Source organism: Dama dama, chromosome 23 (genome assembly GCF_033118175.1).
Source record: "Dama dama isolate Ldn47 chromosome 23, ASM3311817v1, whole genome shotgun sequence".
In the NCBI taxonomy this organism is placed as follows: domain Eukaryota; kingdom Metazoa; phylum Chordata; class Mammalia; order Artiodactyla; family Cervidae; genus Dama; species Dama dama.
In genome coordinates, this window is record NC_083703.1 from 48,537,335 (window position 1) to 48,564,183 (window position 26,849).

The following is a 26,849-nucleotide window of genomic DNA, read 5'->3' on the forward strand; positions in this document are numbered from 1 at the left end:
GGTTTGATCCCTGGGTGGGGAAGATCCCCTGGAGAAGGAAATGGCAACCCACTCCAGTATTCTTGACAGAATAATCCCACGGACAGAGGAGCCTTACGGGCTACAGTCCATGGGGTTGCAAAAAGTTGGACGTGACTGAGCATGCATGCACACTGAGGTTCCAGAACCTCAGAATTCAAAGGAGGAGCCACAGCATAACTGCGGTTTCAGCCTTAGAGGGACACCCTACAAAGCTGTATTTGGACCTTAGCAAAATATCTTTCAGAGCTGTGCTCAGACTATGAGGTGAATTAAGCTGGATGCTGCTGGTAATTCTGGCAGGAGAATGGTTGGTGCTTGGAATTAGGGGCTAGAACTGTAGCTATCTTCTGCATCTGGAGAAATGCTGAAAAGAATTGGAAACAATAAATTCCTTTCTTTCTATCCTTCCATCTGCCAGTATCTAAAGTTGCCTTTAATTGGCAGAACCTTACAGAAATCTGGGAAATGTATTGTGCAGATCTTGATAATAGAATCACAAAGCGGAAAATAGAAGGATAGGCTTGGAACCAAGAGAAAACAACCAACAAAGTTTGTGTAGAAACATAGTTAAGGAATCTCCTTTTTGAAATCGAGAACATCAGTTAACTTCATATATCTGTGCATATGGATTTGGAGAATTGGCTTTTCTATGGTCTGATAGTATTGTGGACTTATATCTCCCGCTAGACTGCACTCAGGAAAGGCAATGGCACCCCACTCCAGTACTCTTGCCTGGAAAATCCCATGGACGGAGGAGCCTGGTGGGCTGCAGTCCATGGGGTTGCTAAGAGTCAGACATGACTGAGCGACTTCACTTTCACGCACTGGAGAAGGAAATGGCAACCCACTCCAGTGTTCTTGCCTGGAGAATCCCAGGGACAGGGGAGCCTGGTGGGCTGCCGTCTATGGGGTCGCACAGAGTCAGACACAACTGAAGTGACTTAGCAGCAGCAGCAACAGACTGCACTGCTTAACGGCAAAGATCTTGCTTCATACCACATACTCAGTATTCATTTTGTGAATGAAGAAAGTGATGTACAAATGTTTTCCGCATTGAGTCAGGTGTTCTTTTTTTCTGTCATATGAGAAATGTTCTGTTTCATAGTTGATGTGTCTTTTGTTGCTTTAGGAAGCATTAGCCACCAATATTTCCCTAGCAGTTAGCTCAGAACAAGGCGTCTTTGGCCAGTTGTACTTACAAATTCCAGTCTCCTTCATTGTACTGATTGTCTGTGGGAGACCAACTCAAAAATGTTACAGAACTTTACCGTGTGGAAGATAACTTTACAGTTTTGGGACTGGAGTCAAGTTGTAACCTACCTACCCTGATCTCAGGAAGGGATTTGACAAGTGGCTATTTGGACTAGTAGGATTTTCTTTGCAAAGAAATAAGAGTTTAGTCTGTGTGCTAAACTTTGGCTCTATCATGTAAGCTATTTGAACTAGTAGGTCTTACTAGGTGTCACATTTCATTGTAAAGATTTTCAGATATTGGTGGTTTTAGAGAGAGCTACTTCCTATCTGCATTTCAGATTATGCAGACCTGAATTTGTTTTAGAATCTTAAGTTTTACATTTTATACCAGTTCTAATCTAAATGTAATTAGAATGCACAGTGATTATAAGCCATCTACCATGTATATAAATAGTATTTCTTCTGTCTCATGAAAAATATGCTTGTACATTTGTGATTATTATTAGTCTGATGTAGTATTTGTTGGATTAGTTTACAGTGACAGCATTCCTTTTATTAAGAAGATTGAAGCATTTGAAAATTTTTTCACAGAGCGTATTGAGTTATATGATAAGGTAAGGTTCTTGCACGACAAAGCTACTAGTCCACCTTTATGTGTCATCTTTTTGAACAGTGTATTTGAGGTGTTAGTAATTGTTACTATAGACAGTGGGCTGCCTTGGCCCAGCTACCAGCTTCCCACTTACCAGCAGTGTGGACATTGGTGAATTACTTACTTTCTTTGTGCCTTAGTTTTCTCATCTATTATTAGAGTATAATAGTATTAATACCTACCTCAAAGGGTTGTTAAGTGGCATAAATAAGTTAATATATTTTAAATACTAGAACTGTTCTTGACACAAAACATAGGATACTTATTATCACCATATTAACATTATATGCTTTCTCATAGTGTGTGATTGAATGCTCATGATAATTCACTCTGAAAAAGCAATCCTTATTTTCATATCTTTATATTTTATAGGATGAAATAGAAAGAAAGGGAAGTATTTTGGTGGATTTTAAAGAACTGACAAATGATGCTGAAATAACTAAACTGATACCAAATATAGCAGATGAATTAAGGGACACACCTGAGAAAACCCTGGCTTGCATGGGTCTGGCAATACATCAGGTAAATGTTTATTTTGTGACTATTGTCAGACTTTCAAAGGAAGATTTCACAGTAACAGTACCTTCTCATAGACTGTTAATTTTTACCAACAGACCTTTGCTAGAACTGAAAGGTTGCAGTCTGGTTAGAGGAAGACTTCGTAGGTGTGGGGGGCTTTATAGTGGGTCTTAAAGTGTTGCTGAGGACTGGACATAGAGCAGAGGAGGTCAGGGTATCCGAGTGAGGGTTCATTACAAAGGTTCATCACAAAGATGGTTACACTGCTAGTGACCTAAGACTGGGAACCTTGACTGTTTTCAGACTCCTCTTGTTCATTAGTTTGTATCTAAATTACCACATCTTTTCACTTTTATTTCTAAAGTATCTCTTAAATCCACCTCTTTTCCATGTTTACAGTCTCTTTCATCTTTCCTTAATGGTTGCCATACATGATAAAACTTGGTTTATCCTTGGAAACCATGGTGACTGTTTCCTGCCAAATGACATTCAAATGCTTTATGTGGCATTTGAAAGCCTTCCATAATGTAGTTCAACTTCTCTTCCCACTCTCCGTTTACTACCATCCAGCTAAACTGAGCTCCCTCTAGGATTCTCTGAGTTCTGCACCTCTTAAATGTGCTGTCCATTTGGCATAGAATGCCCCTTGCCTCACATATCCAAATGTCTTGGGTCTAACTCAGTTATGAGTCTGTGAAATCTTTTCATGACTCCTTTTCAAAACTCATATGGTTTTTTGGTCTGTATATCTTTATGGTAGCAATTACAGCTGCATATTCACATCTCTTTTTTTCAGAGATGAGCCAGTTTTTCATGGCAGCATGCTGCTTTGTACACAAGTAAATGTTAAATATTTATTTTACCTAATGTCAAATGCCAAGAAAGTAAGTATTGGTTGTTTCAGAAGTCATCTTTATTTCTTTATCTTAACATTGAATTTGAAGAAGTAGAAAATACTTTTTCACCAGAATGCATCTAGAATGTATAGCTTTGGGGGCTACTGTAAGGACTTTTAATACTAGGTTTAGTTGAGACAGAAAAGTAGCAGACTTTTTGTCAGTCCAGGGACAGCAAAACCCCAGGTAAAACATAATCCACTATAAAATAATTGATCATAAATATCATAATTTTAAAGGGCAGTTAGAGTTCTGTTAATCTCTCTGAACTGTTTATATTCTAAACTTCATATTCTCTGTAAAAGAGTGCTGCTTCAAGAGGATATCTTGTTAAGTAACTCTTAAGTAAATGTTTATCTTGTCTAGGTATTAACTAAGGACCTCGAAAGGCATGCAGCTGAGTTACAAGCCCAAGAAGGATTGTCTCGAAATGGGGAAACAGTGGTTAATGTACCACACATTCATGCAAGGTGAAGAATTTGCTGGTATTAAAGTATTATCAGAATCAGGCACTGAAGCCTGTTTAAGAATGAGAACCTCATTTTATAAAGTCAAAGAAATCAGTAAAAAGGGTATGACTTTATTGCTAACTCAGTGGTTATCACACCCAAGTGAACATGCTGAATTTAAAGAGATCATGATAGAAATAAACCTTTTCTGCCCAAATAAGTTGATATGTGAGCCTGCAGATTTCTGTGTTAACTTTGGATGTGTGCCTATCAAGACTCTGCTGTTTAAATTTAATAATCCCTGCAATACACTAAGTGGTGTAATTAAATTTTATTCAAGTTATTAGATTTCTGTTAAACACAGAACAAATGGACTTTTTTCTTGAATTTACCTGTATTGTATTACAAGATTTTAAATTCACATTAGAAGAGATAAATAAGGTGATCAGATATTTTTGTTTTGTTTTTCCCCAGAATTTAAAAAAGACGTTTCCTAATACTTCTTGAAAAAGAAGTTAGAAACTCAAAAATTGCTGAATCTGAGACTTTCCCTTTGGCATTATTTTTTCCTTTTCCCATAGAGAACAGCCAGTGGGACAAGAGTAAAAGGGGAGATTTAGCTTCTTTTAAGAATGACTTAATACTTGTAAGATACCTGATATATGGGGTGATATCGTTTGGGAATTCCATAATTGCTTCTAAAAGAAACTTGTGAAAATACAGACAACCTCAACTTTCTGCTCACTGTAAGTTCATAGTGAGTATGTTCCTATTTTTGTTTTTAGGGTATATAATTATGAGCCGCTGACACAGTTGAAGAATGTCCGAGCAAATTACTATGGAAAATACATTGCTCTGAGAGGAACAGTGGTTCGAGTCAGTAATATAAAGCCTCTTTGTACCAAGATGGCTTTTCTTTGTGCTGCATGTGGAGAAATTCAGAGTTTTTCTCTTCCAGATGGAAAATATAATCTTCCCACAAAGGTGATATCATGTTCTTTAACTACTTCATTATTTTTTAAAATATTATTTATTCATTTATTTGGCTGCATCAGTTAGCTGCAGCAGTTGCGGCATGCGAGATCTTTATTGCGTCATGAATTGCATGGCGTGTAGGCTCTAGATCACGCAGGCTCCGTAGTTGCGGAGCATGGGCTTATTAGTTGCCCTGCGGCACGAGGGATCTTAGTTCCCTGACTAGGAATCGAACCCACATTCTATGCATTGCAAGGCAGATTCTTAACCATTGGACCACCAGGGGAGTTCCCACTACTTCCTTCTTTATCTTGATAAAGAAGACAAATCAGTTTACGGAAACCATTTACCAGTGTTTCTAAATACAGAGCTTATTTTTATTATTTTTGGTTTTTAAATTATAAAATACTTCAGGGTATGGAAAATAAAGAAATAAAACATCTCTACCCACCACTTAGAATTTACATTTTGCCAGCTCCAGATATATCTTGAAAGATACATAAAGCATTATTGGTGTAACTTTTGTCTCTTTTTTCACCCCTTGCTTGTCCCATTCCCAGAGACAGCCACTATCTTGAAGTTAACATGTATTCTTTCTGTTCATTTTTTTATATTTTGACTTGATAGGTACACATATTGTTTTCTTCCCTTTATTTTGCTGTTTGAAAGTGATGTGTTCCTTTTTTTTGTTAAACTATAGATTTTGAAACTACAGAAAAATATAGAGAATAATGTAATATCTGTATAGCACCATTATGAGTTGGCAAATATTTAGCTAATTTTTTTTAACAAAAAATGTTAAGTATTATAAAGTCTGTTTGTTTCCCTCTGCAGTTCCATTAACCTTCTTCTACCCCTAGAGCCACTATTCTGAAATCAGCATGTATTCTTCAAGTCTACATTTTCATATTTGACTATATATATGTATAGAATTTGTTTTGTTTACATAAGTGATATTCTGAAGGTAGCAAATTGCTACCTTTTTTCCACTTGGTTATTTTGGAGTTCTACCTGTATTTTTTTATTATTATTATTGGAGTACAATTGTTCTATAGGGTTGTGTTTCAACTGTACAACATCATGCACCAGCTATTTGTGTACATATATCCCTCCATTCCTCATACCTGTCTTGATACATATCTGATTCTTTTCATTTCCTGAGTGGAGTAAATGAATAGTCATTGTTTATCCATTCTCTTGGCAGACATGATGCTGTTTCCAGTTTTTCACAATTACAAATGATGCTGCCGAGAACGTTCTTATACATGTCTCCTTAGCAGAGGAATTTCTCAGTTATATGATATGCTTAATTTTAACTTTTTAGGCTGTAGCCAAAGTACTTTCCAGAATGTTGGTCCCAACTTACACTAACCCTTCTGGTAGTATTTTCAGGCTATTATAATTTCCCCATATTTTCATTAACACTTAGTATTGTTGGGTTTTTTAATTTTTACCATACTGATGGGTATAAAATGGTATTTCATTTTTAATATGAATGTCTATGATTTCTGTTATGTTTGAGCATCTTTTCATGTTTATTGGCCATTCAGTTACTTTATTGAATTTTGTTTTAATTTCTGTTCATTTTTCTGTTTATACTATTGATAGAAGTTTTTATGAATTCTAGATATTAAACAGGGTTCCCTCATAGCTCAGTTGGTAAAGAATCTGCCTGCAATGCAGGAGACCTCGGTTTGATTCCTGGGTCAGGAAGATCCACTGGAGAAAGGATAGGCTACCCATTCCAATATTCTTGGGCTTCCTTGTGGCTCAGCTGGTAAAGAATCACCTGCAATTTGGCGATTGGGAGACCTGGGTTCAATCCCTGGGGTTGGGAAGATGCCCTTTGATTTCTTACATTATAGATATTTTCTCCCAGTCTTTAGTTTATTTTTAACTTTGTGGTACATTTTTTGTTTTAAGAGTTTTACATTTTGACATGGCTCTTTTTCCTTATGACTTTTTTACATTTTATGCATGGTTTAAGAAGGGCCCCTCACTCAAGCATTATAAGCATCTCCCTTACATTTTCTTCCAATATTTTTAAAATTTAATTTTATTCTTTTTTTAACACCAAAAACATTTTGTATTGGGGTATAGCCAATTCACAATGTTGTGATAGTTTCAGGTGAACACACACACACACACACACACACACATCTCCATTCTCCCCCAAACAGCCAAGTCACAATGTTGTGATAGTTTCAGGTGAATACACACACACACACACACACACACACACACACACACACACACACACACCTCTCCATTCTCCCCCAAACCCCTCAGGTGAATACACACACACACACACACACACACACACACACACACACACACACACCTCTCCATTCTCCCCCAAACCCCTCAGGTGAATACACACACACACACACACACACACACACACACACACACCCCTCTCCATTCTCCCCCAAACCCCTCAGGTGAATACACACACACACACACACACACACACCTCTCCATTCTCCCCCAAACCCCTCAGGTGAATACACACACACACACACACACACACACCCCTCTCCATTCTCCCCCAAACCCCTCAGGTGAATACACACACACACACACACACACACACACACACACACACCTCTCCATTCTCCCCCAAACCCCTCAGGTGAATACACACACACACACACACACACACACACACCTCTCCATTCTCCCCCAAACCCCTCAGGTGAATACACACACACACAGACACACACACACACACCCCCCTCTCCATTCTCCCCCAACACACACACACACACACACAGGCACACACGCACACACCTCTCCATTCTCCCCCAAACCCCTCTCCCATCCAGGCTGCCACATAACATTGAGTAGAGTTCCATGTGCTATACAATAGGTCTTTCTTGGTTATTCATTTTAAATACAGCAGTGTGTACATGACCTTCCCAAAGTCCCTAACTGTCCTTTCCACCTGGCAACCATAAGTTTGTTTTCTAAGTCTATGAGTCTCTTTTCTGTTTTGTAAGTAAATTCATTTGTATCTTTTTAGATTCTACATATAAGGAATATCATGATATTTCTCCTTTTCTGTCTGACTTACTTCACTCAGTATGACATTCTTTAGGTCCATTTATGTTGCTACAAATGGCCTTATTTCATTCTTTTTAATAGCTGAGTACTATTCCATTGTATGTATGTACCACATTTTTATCCATTCCTCTCTCAATGGACATTTAGGTTGCTTCCATGTTTTAGCTATTGTAAACAGTGCTGCAATGAACCTTGAAGTGCATGTATGTTTTCAGGCCATGTTTTTCTTCTTCCAATACTTTTAAGTCTTGTATTTTCTATTTAGATCTTTTGTCCATCTGAAATTTAACTTTGTGAATGGCATTAAGCTAAGGATCTAATTTTATTCTTTTAGGTGAAAACCCAATTGTCACCATTTATACATTAATATTTCTGTTTCTACTGATGTGTAATATGTCATGTGTCGTACACTGTACTCCTATAGACACGTGAATCTGTTTTATATTACTGTTCCTATACCAGATCTACACAATCTTATTTACAATGACCTTATAAAAACTTTTAATAAGGTAGGGAGACTTGCCATACCTATTCTTTTTCAGAGTTGCCTTTATCATCCTTAGACTTTAATAAGTTTAGCATTAATTACATTTTTACTCAAATTGAAATTGCTAAGACTTCCTTCTCTTGTAGGAAGAACAGAATGTGTTAGATTCAGCTGTTGGTTCTGAATAGTCAATAGTGTTGATAAATGTATGGCATCTCCTATTTGGGCTTAAGATTCAGGACTGCCTTTAGGTCAGAGAGGTCAGGTGTGGTTTTTTGTTGTTGTTGTTGTTTTTATTTTATTTTGGGGGCCATGCCATGCATGTAGAATTTTAATTTCCTGAACAAGGATTGAACCTAAGACCTTGGAGTGAAAGTACAGAGTCTTAACCACTGGATCAACAGAGAATTCCCTGGAGAGGCCAGAATTTAAATCCTGATTTAAATCAGATATTTTCTGTAAATATTATCTGACCAAGGAATTTCCATACCCTATAATATAGTAGGTAGAAACGCTAACTTGTTATTCATGTGTCTGAACTTAAGTAAATCAAAGTGATCAGAAAGATGATTGTTCCAGGTGGTCTCTGTTTTAGTCACTATTGCTGCATAACTAATCACCATAGTGACTCAAAATAACAATCATTTTATTATTTCACATGGTTTCTGTAGGTTGAGTGGCTGGGTGCTGGCCAGCATCTCGTCTCTATGTTATTTTTCTGTGTGGGCTGGTTTTGGCTTCTCACACACAGTATAGTTGCTCAGGACACTCATTCTGCTCACATGGTTGCCGATAGCTTCAAGAGGCAGAGTTCCAGCTGACAGCAGAAATGGCTTTGCCTCTTTTCAGGCAGCCTCAGAAGTCAAGAAGCATCACTTCTGTCACATTCAGTTGGTTTCAAAGTGAGTCACAAGCCTGTCCACATTCCAGGAGAGGGAAATTCGACTCCAACTCTTAATAGGGGAGTGGCAAGGTTCTGGAAAGGTTTGAGGGGAGATTTTACAACCTTATATTTGGAAACCACGGTTTGCCACAGTCTCTGTATTTATAAATGCATCTTGAGGTACTTAAGTGATTTATGAGAATAAATGACTCATGAAAACTTGAACACTGACATGTTGAGGACTGCCTGTGTGGTACAATAAAAATATTATGTTTAATAGTATACAGTCAGTGCAGAAAGAGATTAGATAGGAGAATTGGGGGTTAAAGAAAACCCAAGAAAGGCTTTTGAAAAAGAGAAGATTGGGGCTGGGTATGTGGGACTGGATATAAGGGAATGTTCAAGGATTGGGAGACTACTTGAATACAAAGGAAGAAATAAGTGCTTGGTGTGAGAGGCATGTAAGGAGCCTTGCATACCCGCAGCAGAAAGAATAAGAGCAGTAAGCAAGAGAGACCGGGAGAAAAAGTGCCTCAAAAAGAGAATCAGTAATAGAAGGAAATAGATCATTGCAGCTTTTAGCTCATCTTACTTTAATACTGTTCTGGGACCAACTTTTAAACATACTAAATGAAGCATTTTAACTTGAATTTTCCTGAGATATGATTATAATTTAGCAAAGTTTAAGTGTGAATTAATCTTGTTGCAGTGTCCTGTACCAGCATGTCGAGGGAAGTCATTTACGGCTCTTCGTAGCTCTCCTCTCACAGTTACAATGGACTGGCAGTCAATCAAGTAAGCAATCAGACTATTAAATAAAAGGCAGGTTTTAGAGCTCTCATAATGCCAAGTTAATCTACAGTATTCCTATATTATACATTGATTCTTAGGTGTAGATAGTAATAAAGTATAAAAGGTTTATTTGGTGAAGCATTATGTGTTGAAGTGATAATTATCTTTATTTGAGATTTGTTTTCTATCAGATTCCAGAAGGGATTTGATGTGCAACTATTTTGTCATTTTGCTACTGAGAAATTATTTTATATCTCATTTTATGTGACTCATTAAACTGGATTTACATACAAGCAAAGCTGTATGACAGACTACAGTCCATGGGGTCACAAAAGTCAGACATGACTTAGCAATTAAACAACAGTGTTTGATTTCATAATGAAGATATTCTAGAAATAATATTGTTTTCAAGTTTTAAAATAGAGACTCCCTTAGAAATAGATACTTCATTTTATGTTCACACTATTCATGAGACATTTTACTGTATAGGTATTTTTAAAAACTTGGTTTTTTTTTTTGAAAGTCAGATAGTTTTCTCTGTGTGTGTATATTTTTAGTCTAACAGTTTATCCCATTTTTTTTCTGGCTATAGTCCCATAACTCATCCCTAAATATAATGTAATGGATAGCTTTGAAGTCAGAGTGCTATCCAGGAAATTTCTAAGAACATAGGGGAAATGAAGTAAATTGCTACCAAGCCCTGTCCTAGCTTGACCTCCTTCTGCCCTATAAAAACCAAGACCAATATATACAGTAATTAGCTGTGCACTATGCTGAGATGTTTACAAACAGCATTTTATAGAAGACAAAATGTTTAAAACTCTTGAGTGTGATCACGTGCCTTGTGAATGGGGAAGCCTGGTTTCTAGCCTGTGTCTATAGTACTTTCACCACTGAAGAGGGTAGTGAGGGCCTCAAAGGTGCCATGAGGTCCACATAGATGCATGGAAGATCTAGTGATTTAATTATATTATTATGGCTTTTAAGTGATTTTAAAGTCTCTTTGTTTTCAGGTAAAAATAGCAGACTAAAAATAGGCTTAAGTATTTTAACTGAATTTGAATGATCATCTCCTAATATTAGGAAATCAAACTTAGGGGTAGATGATTGAGAAAAGGAGGACATTTAAATCCTTTTTGTGGGTTTTTAAAAGGTGTTACTCAAATTCATTTTAAATGAGTCAGTTATAGTAAAACTTTGTTAATGCAATATTAGCTTACATGATAGTTGTTTTAGTCTATTGATAAAATGATTTTTTGCCCTAGAAGAAAGGCCGCCTTCCTGCCATATATAGTAAATTCAGTTTCATTTTTTCCTGAGCCTTAGCTTGGATGTCCATAAGGAATTAGTTATAGTTTTTCAGCTAGCATTGAAATGTTTGGATGCATCAGGGTGACAGTTTTATAGTGTATATCAGAATCAGAAGCAGGCCCAGTTCTAGGAGTTCATCTGATGAAGACAGTCACAACACGTGTAGAAATTACTTGCTGAAGGTACATTTTCACAGTGTTGATGACCAAAAATGGAGAATAGCCTAAACATCTGAAGAAAATTTATAAGGATGGGACAGTGAATTATTGTATAGCCACTAATTATAATGATGTAGGAGAGTGTTTTGAAATGACATCCAGAAATGTTTACACTGAATTTAGTGATAAAGCAGGCCACAGAATGTTTTCTACTATTAATATATAATACTGACTTTATTTATCTTTTTTAAAAAACAACACTGGTAAATAAAAAGACATGTTGAGAGTATACTGTTTGAGAAGTGAGATGAGGGTGATTGTTACTTTCTTCTTTTTGTTTATCTGTGTTTTTAAATTTTTCCAAAGGTGACATAGAAATAGGTGTTCTTTTAATAAGAAAAGTCTAAAATATACCTTTTTTAAAGCAAGATGATCTTAGCATGTTTGTGTCATTCTGATACTTCTCATTGCAATTCACCAGGATTTTTTTTTAATTAATTAATTTAGTTTTGGCTGTTCTTGGGCTTTCTCTAGTTGTGACAAGTAGAGGCTACTCTCTAGTTGTAGTGCATGGGCTTTTCATTTTGGTGGCTTCTCTTATTGCAGAGCACGGACTCTAGGCATGCAGGCTTAGTTGTGGAACGTGGGCTCAGTAGTTGTGGCTCATGGGCTCTAGAGCATGGGCCCAGTAGTTGTGGTCCAGGGGCTTAGTTGCACTGTGGCATGAGGGATCTTCCTGGACCAGGGATCAAACCTGTGTCTCCTACATTGGCAGGCAAATTATTAACCACTGGACCACCAGGGAAGTCCCAGTTTGCCAGTTTTTAAAATGTGCTTTGAAAGTTGAAGGTAGTGGGTAACTGTGCAGTAGGGTTTGTGCTTACATTCATCATGTAAGTGATTAAAAGGTTTTAAAATAATGCATATTAAGTGTTTTAAAAAGCTTAACGTAGAAGATCACAGTTCCTGCAACTTCTTGTTGCCTTATACATAATTCTAGATAGCATTATCATGTCTCTTTCTTCACTTACATGTCACTTACTCATCCACTCTGTGAGCTGAGGACATTAGAGACATGGTACCTGCTTTTCCTTCTTCCCCTTCCAGCTTTGGACTTTTTTCAGCTAAAATGTTATTTTTAAATTGTCAAGGTTTGCTTCTGTTTCCTAATCAGAATTATCTGTCATGTTTTATTCATAGGTCATATCTGATAAAACCAACAAACAGCATTTATATTTTTAATGATAGTGTAAATATTGTTAAACAAAGAATCAACTCAGATGATCAGATGCCAAGAGAAGCAAATGTAATTTGTATAATTGGGTTGGGTTGTTTTGTTGAGTTTTTTTCCCCCTTAAAGGAAAATGACCCAAGCATCAAAATCAAAATGGATTATCTTTGGGAATTCCTTGCTGGTCCAGTGGTTAAGAATCTGCCTTCCAATGCAGGAGCGTGGGTTCGATCCCTGGTCAGAGAACTAAGATCCCACGTGCTATGGGACAGCTAAGCCCGTGGGCTGCCACTACTGAGCCCATGTGCCACAACTAAGATACAGCCAAATAATTTTTTTTTTTAAAAGAGAGAATGTTTTTAAAAAATGGATTATCTTTTCTCATGCTTCACTGAATTATCCCATATTTTAACACGCTTCATATTTGGACTTTAACCTTGTTGTTTAGCACTTTTCCAGCTCTTTGTAATCTTTATATCCATGGTGTTCTGGAAAAAATATTTATTTATTTAACTGCATTGGGTCTTATTTGTGGCACATAGGATCTTTGTTGTGGTGCCCAGGGTTCTCTAGGCATCACAGCTCCTCTCTAGTTGCGTTACTTGGGCTGTAGAACACAGAGGCTCAGTGGTTGCAGCATGTAAGTTCTCTAGTTTCAGCATGTGGGCTTAGTTGCTCTGTGGCCTGGGATCGAACCCATGTCCCCTGAATTGCAAGGCAGATTCTTAACCACTGTACCGCCTGGGAATCCCCCTACCCTTTGTTTTCCTTATGCTCTTCTCTAGATTTCTTTTTTTTTGCTTCTATCCTTTCTGTAAATGTTTGCTTTTTATATACGTCTTTAACTTTCCTGATTTCACACTTGTGTTTTTCAATAGTTTCTTTTTATAGCAGCTTATTCTTGTTTTATGAAGGTAATGTTTTCTTAGAAACTCTTAGCTTGTTTTGTTTTTAATGCTCTTCTCCTTTTTGAATTGTTGCCATTTCATCCTCAAATATCTGATGAGGAATGAGAAATTTGAAGTAGGTAGGGTAGTGCTATTTCTTATTTCTTTGCTATTTCTTAGGTAGGAGTTTTTCTTCAAAAAGCCTCATCACTGGATAGAAGGTAGAGTTTTGACTGTCAGATTTTGCTTTATGAATGTGTTTTTTATTTTGACTTGGGCTCAAGTGCCAGAATGAGAAGGCTTACGCTGGAGCTCTGTCTCCCCTCTGGACACTTTAGCTACCTTCACAGAGCAGATGGTCTGTTTCCTTGGAACAGTGCTCTGGTTTTGCTGGGCGGGGAGACCTGATGGCTTTGGTTGGGTGCCCTCATTCTTCTACCTTCCTGTCTACCCACCTTCCAAATAATTTCTGAATAGCTATTCAGTGACTTGCTTTCAGTTAATTATCCTGTTTTGTTTCAGCCATCTACTCCCAGTTTTCATTCCTGCCAGCTCCAACTTAGAAGGCTCTCTGGGGCTGAGAACATTGGCTCCCACTTCTCTTGTACCTGTGTAAATTTTTCCTGTGTGTGTTCTGGAATTCATCTTATTTTATCCATCAGTACGTTCCCATTTTCTGTTTTCTAAAATTTCATATCTCTTACTTGTTGATGGCACCTCTGCACACCCCCGAATTTCCCTTCACTCTTTTAGTGACTGTCATCTTGGTGCACATTTTGATGGGAAGGTAGGCAAATGCATGTGCCTTTTCTGCTATCTTTAATTGGAAATTGCCAAAGTAGTTTTAGATATACTGTTGAACCTTTTTAAACTAAAGAACTGCCCTTTATCTAGCTTAGCACCATGTGGACCCTGAATAGTTAATATGTTGAAGAAATAACCTAGAGTCAGTGTAAGTACTGACTGAAAATTGTTTAACTTTTTAGAATACAGGAGTTGATGTCTGATGATCAGCGAGAAGCAGGTCGGATTCCACGAACAATAGAATGTGAGCTTGTTCATGATCTCGTGGATAGTTGTGTCCCGGGAGACACAGTGACTATCACCGGAGTTGTCAAAGTCTCCAATGCTGAGGAAGGTGTGGTATAACTTTCCTCAATTTGACTGTCTCTCTGTAGTTTGTCAGCATTCGTCTTTTCCCTTTTAAAGATATTTCTGAATTTGCAGTAATTTAAAGAACTCCTTGATTCTTATATAGGTGAAACTTTTTCTCTAAAATAAAGGTTTATTTAGTAATATAACTCACCATGCCTTTCTTTTACATTCTACTTGAGTCTCTGTAGGGAAAATACCAATTACTGTATTTTTGTACTTTGAAATTTACAGGTTCTCGAAATAAGAATGACAAATGCATGTTCCTTTTGTACATTGAAGCAAATTCTGTTAGTAATAACAAAGGACAGAAAACAAAGGCTTCCGAGGATGGATGTAAGCATGGAGCGTTGATGGAGTTCTCACTTAAAGACCTTTATGCCATTCAGGAGATTCAGTCTGAAGAAAACCTGTTTAAACTCATTGTCAAGTATGTATGAGATTATCTCAAGTTTTATTTTATCATGTGCATGTTGTGGGTGCTTTTGACTACCAGTAACTGAAAACCAGTCAAAATGGTTGCAAATTACAATTCATTAGACATCCTTAGACCTGTGCAGCCCAGTCACTGAAAGAAGGAGACTTAAGGGTGAACTGTATACATAATGTTTAAAGAAGAGATAACATTTCATATTTTATTTCATATTCATATTTGAACTGAAATTTCATATTCAGTTCAAAGAATTAGAATACATAAGGCCATATATGAAGTATTATGTTGAATATAAAGAAGTATTTTCCATTCATCAATTGTATAATTCTATTTGTACAAAAAGGGCAGAGTGGAAGAGATAATTTAGGTAATTACTCATTTTTGTATAGCCTGTGAGCTAAGATTGGTTTTTATGTTTTTTCATGACTGAAGAAAATCAAAAGAAGAATATTTCATGACACACATAATTACAAGAAAGTCAGATTTTGCTGTCCACAAATAAACTTTTATTGGAACACAGCCACACTCGTTCATTTACATAGTATCTGACTGCTTTTGAGCTACAGTGATAGAGTAGATGTGATAGAGATGGGTCACAGATTATTTACTGTTTGTACCTTTACAAATAAGATTGCTGATCTCTAGTTGAAACAATAAGGAAAATTTACTATCTCACATTAACTGGTTACTTAACAAAAGAATCATGGGGCAGTGAATTCCAAAGTAATTTCAATTAGTTGTATGTAGAGGGTTGTTTGTTTACTTGTAGAAAGCAAGAAAGAGAGTCACATAGAAGTCACTTACTATTGAGAAGTATTTCAGAATAGTTTTTATTTCTGTGTTATTGTCCTGCAATAGAGAAGAAACAATATAGAGGTTTTGCTTTAGTGGTTACAAACTTTTTCAGGGAGATATAAACCTAAGTTAGAATCTTGCTTCAGCCACTTCCAGTTGTAGTCTGGGGCATTTAATTTCTCCTTCTAAAGTAGAAATAATAATAGCTGCCTCAGAATGTTATTCTAAAGATTAAATGAGATTTCATTATATACTTAACATGGTTAACACAATGTACTGTTATTTTGGCAGTTTTTTTGGGTAATTTTGAAGAAATAGAAAATGAGAGACTAAATAGTAGATGTACCAAACAAAGGTACAGAACTGAGATTTTGAAGTGCATTGTATTAGAAAAATTGATCTTGTCATTTAGCCTTTGGGCTCTAGGAGAATTTGACACTTTTTTATTTCTGTCTTTAATATATTAATTAGCAAGCTGGGAAAAGTATAGATTCCTTGAGGGTTTTTTGTTCTTAAACCCTCAAAGATATCCTTTGACTAGATAGCCATCCAAACACATCCTGGTAGATAGGGTGCCTTGTGCTAGGGAGACTCAGTGATCTGGTGATAAGTGGTGGAGTGGTGAGTGGTCTGTAGCAGGTGGCAAGGAACTCCCTGGTTAAGGACCAAAACGCCTCTTTGGTACCTCTTACCAATTATAATAACAGTGGACATGTGCAGTGGTCCTTTTTCTGCCATACTTAATGAAGTATGTATGTTAATATGAAAAACTTGGATTTCCTTCCTACAGTTTGCTTTTACCTTTTAGTTCTAAATTTAGAATTTTTCATGGCTCTCCATTTGTTAATCTTGCAGGGATTGGTAAACTAGGAAAGCTGCCTATTTTGGTAAATAAAGTTTTATTAGAACACAGCCCCACCCATTAATTGGCAAATTATTGATCACTCCTTTGATAAAAGTTGGGTAGTTATGACCCAGACAGTAAAAGTGAAACTATTTATTTTCTGGCCCTTTATGGAAAATGTTGTCAACCCTTGCTAGATTAACAAATGGAAGCCTTTGAGAAGAGAATGGAGAAGACAAATAGAAGGCTGTTTTAGTTTAGGTTCCTTCAGAAACAATGATTTGCATAAGTGTGGTTTATCTGGGAGATTATCCCCAGAAACACTGGGAGGGGAATGAGAAAGTGAGACAGAGAAGGGAGGTAGTCAGTGTCTGGTGCCTTAATGAAGGCTTAATCTTTTCTGAGGCCTCTGGGACACTTGACTGAAGACCTAGCCTCAGTATTTTTCCATTTAAGGGTCTAGATTTGGAGCTGCTCCTGAGAATATTAGACATGCCAGCACTTCTGTTCTGCCCAGCCTGCCTTCTGCTTATTCTTCTGCAGCCATAGAAAGCCTTTTGGCACACAGATGCAGTTGCTTGGTAGGAGGTGAGCAGTGATCTGCAGGAATGATTGCCAAGGGGGAATGGCAGGATACCAACTTTGTGTTTACATTTATAAGTATCCTGTCTCCCTTACACAGACACAATTTCTAAAGTATTCTTCCCTTTATAGATTCATCAAGAATTTTGATAAATTTGTTGGAATAAAGTTTCTTGAGCTGTTTGGTACTAGGTAAATTAAGCAGACTGTAAAGTAGATCCTCTTTATCACCTGAAAATGTTAGAATTTATAAATCATATTCTGTTTTTCAGCTCGCTTTGCCCTGTCATTTTTGGTCATGAAGTAAGTATTTTACTTCATTTTACTCAAAAATACATAAATTTAACAAAAATAGAATATTTTTGCAAAGATTTTGCAAAAAATAGTAATTTCTGTTAGCCAGTTATTCATAGTTTAATATGAATCATTATTCTCCATAAATGAATGATGTGAGAGAGAAACCACAGTCCTTTGTAAGATTGAGCTTCCTGCCAGTTAGAGTTAATAGGAATGGACTTCTTTTAAAGTGACTCTGAACACAGTAGATGGTAAAGCAGAAAGTAACAAATACTTCTCAGTTTTGTGGAATTGATTCAGTGCCTGGCAAGGTAGGTCTTCACTTGGTGACTTTTTAAAAAAAATTTATTTATTTATTTTACTTACAACATTGTATTGGTTTTTCCATACATTGACTTGACTCCGCCATGGGTATACATGGGGAGGGAGGTGGGAGGGGGGTTCAGGATGGGGAACACATGTATACTCAGTGACTTTTACGATACCTTGTTTTATATGCTTTCTAATCATTTACATTAAAGAAGTGTATTTTTACACTTAGGAAAAGAGAAAAGCAACAAGCAGTCATGTTTAAAAAAAAAAAATCCACACACAAATGTAAATATAGGAGGAGCACCCCTTTTGCTAGTCATCTTTGTCTTTCTTGTTTTTTCTCTCTCTCCTTTTACATTTGAGCTTGTTAAAGCAGGTTTGATATTAGCGCTCTTTGGAGGAAGCCAGAAATATGCAGATGACAAAAATAGAATTCCGATTCGAGGAGACCCCCATGTCCTTGTTGTTGGAGACCCAGGCTTGGGAAAAAGTCAGATGCTACAGGTAGGAAATCAGACATTTAGGATTTGACCTTTTGCTTATAAAATGCATGAATAATTCACAAATGAATTTTCCTAAAACGTGTGGTATTTGTGTTCCAGAGGATATCATTTGTCAAGTAGTGTGAGTGAGATGGGGTTTGTGTGAGTGAGTAACTTGTATCTGACCATCCTTTCAAATTAAGCCAATCTCCTGTCACACAGGCTGTACAAACATACTGCTGTGTTAAAGATGTCAACTATTGTAAAATATTAACCATTTTCCTAACCCCTATTTTTTAAAAAAAATAGATTTTTTTCTTTTCTTTTTTAAAGTATTTAATTCATTTGGCTGCACTGGGTCTTAGTTGTGACATTCAGGGTCTTCAGTTTTCATTGGGGTATGTGGGATCTTTAGATGCGGCATGCAAATTCTTAGCTGCAGCCTGCAGGATCCAGTTCCTTGACCAAGGATTTAACTCAGGGCCCCCGCCTCCTGCATTGGGAGGATGAAGTCTTAGCCACTGGACCACCAGGGAAGTTCCCCTAACCGTTTTTTGTATCCAGCACTGCTTTATTAGTCTTTATTGTTGTGACCTCACCTATGAATAGAATAGTTCAAGAAAGTAAAGCAGGTTCACCCAATATCTCTTTATATAACTATATAAACACTGAATTAGGCTTTAAGAGTAGTCTGATAAAGGTCAATCCTATCCATCTCCACTGCTTCTCTCTGAGTCTAAAACAAGGAAATTCTCATGACCAATATGTTATTGGTCCCCAAGATTTTAGCTCTGCCCATCAAAGACTAGTAGTTCTCCCCATGCTGCCCTAGAAGGTGCAGCCTTTGGAATGCTTATGCTTGGAGTGACACCTGTAAGAATGGTTAGGAACCCTATCACTATCAGCGTTGGAGTTTTTTGAAAATACTGTGGCCTTCCCCAGTATTAAGAACTAAGAATCTCTTGAATAAGGGTCGTAGCATCTACATGTTATAACCACAGGTGATTCTGAAGTGCAGCCAGAATTGAAAACTGGTCTCCCCATTGTATTATAAACCTACTGTCCATCAGAGCCATTATTCCCTATGGCTGAGTGTTAAATTAGTTATTTTTTTTTTTCTACTCATTTAAAGTTTCATATAAATCACAACTAGTTTATTGTGTTACAAGTTAACTGGGTGGTGCCTGGAAAGGGACTTTGGGAATGCTAGTTATGTTGTTTCTTGATCTGGATGCCAGTTGCATGGAAATTTGTTGAACTATATGTTGTTGAACTATATTTGTTGAACTAAATTTGTTGAATTATATGTACTATAATTATGTACATTATATTTAAATAAAAAGTATACTTCAACAAATCACTCAGTTATTTTAATTTCTAATCTGACATTTTTAAAATCCTTTGTTTTCATATTTTGTTTGTTTTGGCCATTTGGGCCAACTTGTTTTTATTCTGTTCTGAACCCTTGCTACAAGCCTGATAACTGAGGCACAGAGTATCCAGTTATAGGTGAAACAGAGTAGATGGTAAAAATGAAAACAGTATACTTAGGTAAGGTATGTGGGTAAAAGTGTGTGTGAGAATCTGAATTTCATGTAAGTCTGCTAGCCCCACTAAGCCAAGGTTTTTAAAAATTAGGCTAATACTAATAGTTATGATGGAGAAGACTCTTGAGTCCCTTGGACTGCAAGGAGATCCAGCCAGTCCATCCTAAAGGAGATCAGTCCTGGGTGTTCATTGGAAGGACTGATGTTGAAGCGGAGATTCCAGTGCTTTGGCCACCTGATGTGAAGAGCTGACTTATTTGAAAAGACCCTGATGCTGGGAAAGATTGAGGGCAGGAGGAGAAGGGGATGACAGAGGATGAGATGGTTGGATGGCATCACCGACTCAATGGACATGAGTTTGGGTGAACTCCAGGAGTTGGTGATGGACAGGGAGGCCTGGCGTGCTGCGGTTCACGGGGTCGCAAAGAGTCAGACACGACTGAGCAACTAAACTGAACTGAACAGTTATGAGTTGTTTATATTTTTAAACTATTTTCCTTTGACCATTTAGTAAGCCAACATATTCTCAAACTAACAACTAAGGAATTATAAGTAACAAAAATAATGATAGCTACCATTTATTTAGCTAGGCACCAAAGCTTCACATTAGGTTGTGTGCTACATCAGTCCAGAGCACACTATTGGCATAGCAGGTAAGCACTGCCTACTAGGGCTGTGAGGTGCACAGAGGTGTACAGTGGCCTTGCACGAGGCACATATTATATGCCATGTACCAGGTTAAGTGCCTTGCACATACGATCTCATTTAGTCCTCAATGCAGTATGTAATAAAACATAAGGAAACTGAGGTTTCAAGAGAGGTTCAAGAGCAGCACCACCAGTAGGTACATGATAGAGCCAAGATTTAAATAGGTCTGCCTGACTCCAGAGGTCCATGCTTTTAGCTGTTGCACTACTTAACTACTTTTCTGTGTGCTGTTACCTTGTTTGAAGGTGAACACTATTAAGCCATTTTATTACCTGGTGTTTAAAGCAGCACTGGGGTTTCTGAAACTAAAATTATACATACATATTTGCTATTTTAACTTGAAGCATAAGTTGCAATGGTGTATTCACATGACCACAGACTTTAGAATCAGGCTGCTCGGGTTTGATTTAATCCTAACTTCACACCTTCATAGCTGTGTGAGTTACTCTCTTCAGACCTTTGTTCTACATCAGTAACAGGTGTATAGTACTGTGTATAATACTGTATAATATTCTTACTGTGGTGGTGAAGATTGTACAGGAAAGCTTTTAGAAGAATGACTGGCATATAGCTAATGTTTGTGAGCCTCTACTGTATTATTTCCCTTTTACTTTCTTTTAAACTCTCCATTTCATTAGGCAGTATGCAGTGTTGCTCCACGTGGCGTGTATGTTTGTGGTAATACCACAACCACCTCTGGTTTGACTGTAACTCTTTCAAAAGATAGTTCTTCTGGAGATTTTGCTTTGGAAGCTGGTGCCCTAGTACTTGGTGATCAAGGTAAGAGGCCAAAGCACATAATAATTCTGGGGCTTTTTTTCTTTTAAGTCTTTATTTTTCAATTACTTTCTTTACATTCTGTTCCAAGAGTCATTTGGATAGCACTTTCCAACCAGTGAGTTGAGAATGAGTGCCAAAAAAACTAGAAATACCTATCTCATTGTTTTGTGTTTTCAGGATATGACAAACAGTTTTTATAAGAAACCTAGTTGGAAGTCTCAGCAGGAAGAGATTGACAGTTGGGCTTGGCTGCCTGTTTCTCTTTGTGATGTTTTAACCCTATTGGGAAAACATATACCTATGTATGTGTCAGGCAGTGTGTACCCAGATTCTAGTCCAGTTGAGATCATTCCTTCCTTTCAGTTTGCCAGCAATGTCACATTTCTAAATCCAGTAACTGTCAGCCATGTTTGGCACAGCTGATGACTGCATCAATGGAATACTTTATCTCCGTGGTTTCCAGGACACTGCACTCTTCTGATTTTCTTCTTTATTCACTGTTCAGTCTGTCTTTACTTGTTCTTCATCTCCCCAACCTCTTAACTGGTTGGCTCCTCAGAGTACTTAGTTTTTGTAGTATTTTCTTCTCAGCCTGTACTTATCTGCTTGGTTATTTTATCTAGTTTCATGGTTCTTCACCTACCTATATGCTGAAGTTTTCCAGATTTATGTTTCTTCTCCCTTGAACTCCAGGCATATATATCCCTTTGCCTATGCAGTGTCTCTGCAACTTTCTCAAACCTAGCACATCCAAAGCCAAAATCTTGATCTTCCCCTCTCAGTAAATGACAGTTCCATCCTTCTATTTGCTTATATCAGGAAACATGAAGACATTCTTAATTTTTTCACATACCTCACATCCAGGCTTTTAGCAGACTTTGTTTGCTCTACCTTCTGGACACCACTTATCCACTGCTGCTGCACCATCATCTCTCGCATGGATTATTACTGTGATCTCCTAGTTGGCATGCCTGTGACCACCCTTGCTCTTTCTATTGTTTGTAACAAGGCAGAGAAATCCCATTAAACTTAGATCACATTGTTCTGTTCAAAACCCTCCAGTGCCTTCCCATCTCACTTGGTGAAAGCCAGGTTTGATAGTGACACAGATGCCCTTTAATCACTATTTCACATTCTGGCCTTTAATCACCTATTTTGCCTCATTACCTGTTTCTTCACTCTTATTTCCTCTTCCCCAGCTACCCTGGCCTCCTTGCTATACCTTGAAGTATAGTACCAGCACTCCAGGCATGTCATGTTCCCACATCACAGCCTTTGTACTTCGGAACCTTCTTACTCCAGATAGTTTGCAGGACTCTTTCAATGTTTTGTTCAAAAGACCCCAGTGTGACCTTCCCTTAACAACACATTTTACACTGTAACCCCCACCCCCACTGACCCTGTTCTCCTTATCCTACTCTACCTCTCTTGCCAGAGCATTTTACCTGCTCATATACCATATGGTTTACTTTTTTTTTTATTGTCTGCCTCCAGCACTGAACGGAATGTAACCTTCACAACAAGTACGGAGAATTTTGTCTTTGCACTTTATATCCACATGCCTAGAATATAGTCTTGTTTTTCAGTCAATAAATCATGTCCAATTATTTGCTACCCCATGGACTACTGCAGCACGCTAGGCTCCTCTGTCTTCCCCTGTCTCCAGGGGTTTGCTTAAATTCATGTCCATTGAATTGGTGTTGCTATCTAACCACCTTATCCTCTGCCACCCACTTCTCCTGCCTTCAATCCCAGCATCAGCTCTTCGCATTAGGTGGCCAGAGTATTGGAGCTTCAGCAACAATCCTTCCAATGAATATTTAGGACTGATTTCCTTTAGGATTGGCTGATTTGATCTTGCAGTCCAAGGGACTTCTTGGTCTTCTCTAGCACCACAGTTTGAAAGTATCAATTCTTTGGCATTCAGCTTTTTTTATGTTCCAGCTCTCACATCTGTACATGATTACTGGAAAAACAATAGCTTTGACTATACAAACCTTTTTGGCAAAGTGATGTCTTTGCTTTTTAATACACTGTCTAGGTTTGTCATAGCTTTCCTTCCAAGGATCAAGGGTCTTTTAATTTCATGGCTGCAGTTACAGTCTGCAGTGACCAAGAAAATAAAATCTGTCACTCTGTGTGTGTGTTAGTCGCTCAGTTGTGTCTGACTGTTTGTGACCCCATGGACTGTAGCCTGCCAGGCTCCTCTGTCCGTGGGATTCTCCATGCAAGAGTACTAGAGTGGGTTGCCATTTCCTCCTCCAGGGATCTTCCAGACCCAGGGATTGAACCCATGTCTCTTAGGTCTCCTGCATTGGCAGACAGGTTATTATCTGAGCCACCAGGGAAGTGCTAAAATCTGTCACTGCTTCTACTTTTTCCCCTTCTATTTGCCATGAAGTGATGGGACCAGATGCCATGATCTTAGTTTGTTGAATCTTGACTTTTAAGCCAGCTTTTTCACGCTCCTCTTTCACCCTCATCAGGAGGCTCTTCAGTTCCTTTTCACTCCCTGTCATTGGAGTCGTATCATCCACATATCTTGAGGTTGTTGATATTTCTCCCAGTAATCTTGATTCCAGCTTGTGAATCATCCAGCCTGGCATTTCACATGATGTACTCTGCATATAAGTTAAATAAGCAGGGTGATAGTGTACAGTCCTGTACTCCTTTCCCAATTTTGAACCAGTTCGTTGTTTAGTTCTAACTGTTGCTTCTTGACACGCATACTGGTTTCTTAGGAGACAGGTAAGGTGGTCTGGTATTCCCATCTCTTTAAGAATTTTCCACATTTTGTTGTGATCCACACAGTCAAAGGCTTCAGCGAAGTCAGTGAGGCAGAAATAAATGTTTTTCTGGAACTCTCTTGCTTTTTCCATGGTCCAAGAATATTGACAGTTTGATCTCTGGTTCCTCTGCCTTTTCTAAATCCAGCTTGTACATCTGGAAGTTCTCAGTTTATGTACTACTGAAGCCTACCTTGAAGGATTTTGAACGTGACCTTGCTAGCATGTGAAATGCAGGCAATTGTACGATAGTTTGAACATTCTTTGGCATTGCCCTTCTTTGGGGTTGGAATGAAAACTGACCTTTTCCAGTCCTGTGGCCACTGCTGAGATTTCCAAATTTGCTGACATATTGAGTGCAGCACTTTCACAGCATCATCTTTTGGGCTTTGAAACAGCTCAGCTGGAATTCCATCAGCTCCACTAGCTTTGTTTTTAGTAATTCTTTCTAAGGCCTGCTTGACTTTACACTCCAGGATGTCTGGCTCTAGGTGAGTGATGATACCATCATGGTTATCCAGGTTATTAAGACCTTTTTTGTATAATTCTTCTGTGTATTCTTGCCACCTCTTCTTATAAAAAGCATTCAGTAAATATTTGATGAATTCATAAATTCTAAAACATTTCTCTGGTTATTGTATAGCTCATTAGAAGTGACTATTTTTACTAAGTTAGCAGATGAAGAAAATAAGCAGGAAGAGGTTATTCAGATGGTAAAGAATGTGTTTGCAATGCAGGATACCTAGGTTCGATCCCTGGATCAGGAAGACCTCCTGTAGAAGGAAATAGCAACCCACTCCAGTATTTTTGCCTGGAAATTCCATGGACAGAAGAGCATGGTGGGCTACAGTCCACAGGGTTGCAAAGAGTCAGATACAACTGAGCAACTAACACTTTCACACTTTGTTAAACTGTCAGATCTCCCATTAAATAGAAGTCGAAGGTGATACAGTGTTTAGCTGTGCAGATAAGATGCAGAGTGTTAAAAGTCCATGGCCATCTCTTTCAAATCTATGCAGATAAGCCGAGCATTATGATAGTAAAAATATCACTGTTAACAAAAAATATATATATATATTACTGTTAAAATACAAAAGAATATTAGTCAACAGAGATCAGATTCTAGAAACAAATATAATCCTATCAAATAATAAATAGGATCCTACTAAAATCTTTACTGAAGACTTTCAAGGGAGAAAATGAGAAATAGAGCTGTTTTATATCTCTCTTCTTCAATATCTGATGAAATAACCAAAAAATTGTTTGAAAACAAGCAACAAGATATATCAATTGTAGACAAACTAGAAAGAGCTTAAAATGTTCATAATTTAAACTTTATGCTTTAAAACCAGGTATTGGCAAACTTCAGTCCACAGATCAACCCACCCTTCAGCCTGTTTTAGTGTAGTCCACAAGCTATTTCATTTTTTTAAAATCTTTTTTTACTTTTCCTTTTTTTGGGGCTGCATTGGGTCTTCATTGCTTTCTGAGGGCTTTCTCTAGTTGCAGCAAGCAGGGGCTACATTTTAGTTGTGGTGTGAGGGCTTCTCGTTGCAGAGCACAGGATATGTGGGTTTCAGTAGTTGTGGCGTGTGGGCACAAGCTATTTTAAAGGACTGTAAAGAACAAACAAAAAACCCAAGAATATGTGACAAGACTGTATGTGGCCCACAAAACATCAAAATCTGCCCGATTATAGGAAAAGATTGCTAGTTCCTGCTTTAAACTTTGCAAAGTGGCAGAGAGGTAGCTTGACTTTATTCCTACCCTGTCCCCACCTCTGAAGAACTATTACTAGTAATCTCAAGAATTTCCAGTAATACTGTCAATTCCAGAGAGGTCTGCACTGACCGGTCATAGAGTAAGTATACAGAGGATTAACCATAGCAAAGCCCTTGGGGCATGACCACCAAATTATCATGGTATGAAGAGGAGGAGAGGAAAAATATTACAAGATAATGTTAGAGGGCCTCCAATAACCTCTGGATTAGATGTAAAATACATCTGGCACATAAAATGTCTTCATTCAGGGATGGGTCTTCATATTTAAAGAGTTTGAGTGTACAATTAACTGTACAGCTCTGTAGTCAACACCTGGTATTGCTGAGACCTGCACTCTAGTCTTCTGATTTTAGAGCCCATGTGTTCCTTCCCAAATCATGCTGCCCACTGTTCCCAGAAGACCCAGCTCATATAGCACCTTTTTCTTGAAACCTTTCCAGATTCCCCTTCCTCTTTTAATCCCACCCCACCCCCAGAAAATTCATATGATGATGCATATCTATTATAGTTGTTAAAATACACTATCTTGAGTGTGTATATCCTTACCTCATCTGTTCAGATTTAACTCTTTAAGCTTTTGAGAGTTACTCTCATATCTTCATTTTTGTAACCCTCACATGTAGTGCTTTGCCTGTGGAAAATGCTAATTAAATAACAGTTAAATAAGACTGATATTTTATTTGCTGTAAATCAAGCACAAATTTTGTACTGTATGACACTTCATAATTTTAACTGTTGGAAACTTATGGAAATATGCTTTATTGTGGAATAATTTCTTTCCTGTTAGGTTTGAAACTTGACCAAAGGAAAAATTTTTGTCTGAATTATTTT

The 26,849-nt window shown here is 37.7% G+C and overlaps 1 protein-coding gene across 6 annotated transcripts in view; it reads left to right on the forward strand.

The window, feature by feature from the left end:
* The window catches only part of MCM8 (minichromosome maintenance 8 homologous recombination repair factor), a 51,232-nt gene that overhangs the window by 3,844 nt on the left and 20,539 nt on the right, over positions 1-26,849 (forward strand). For all 6 annotated transcript variants that reach the window (XM_061126657.1, XM_061126656.1, XM_061126653.1 and 3 more), the window contains 10 exons: positions 1,747-1,829; positions 2,240-2,389; positions 3,649-3,752; positions 4,517-4,715; positions 9,849-9,934; positions 14,505-14,656; positions 14,905-15,100; positions 17,597-17,627; positions 18,297-18,437; positions 21,309-21,450. In XM_061126657.1, coding sequence (XP_060982640.1) covers positions 1,747-1,829; positions 2,240-2,389; positions 3,649-3,752; positions 4,517-4,715; positions 9,849-9,934; positions 14,505-14,656; positions 14,905-15,100; positions 17,597-17,627; positions 18,297-18,437; positions 21,309-21,450 — 1,284 coding nt within the window. The remainder of the gene's footprint in view (positions 1-1,746; positions 1,830-2,239; positions 2,390-3,648; positions 3,753-4,516; positions 4,716-9,848; positions 9,935-14,504; positions 14,657-14,904; positions 15,101-17,596; positions 17,628-18,296; positions 18,438-21,308; positions 21,451-26,849) is intronic.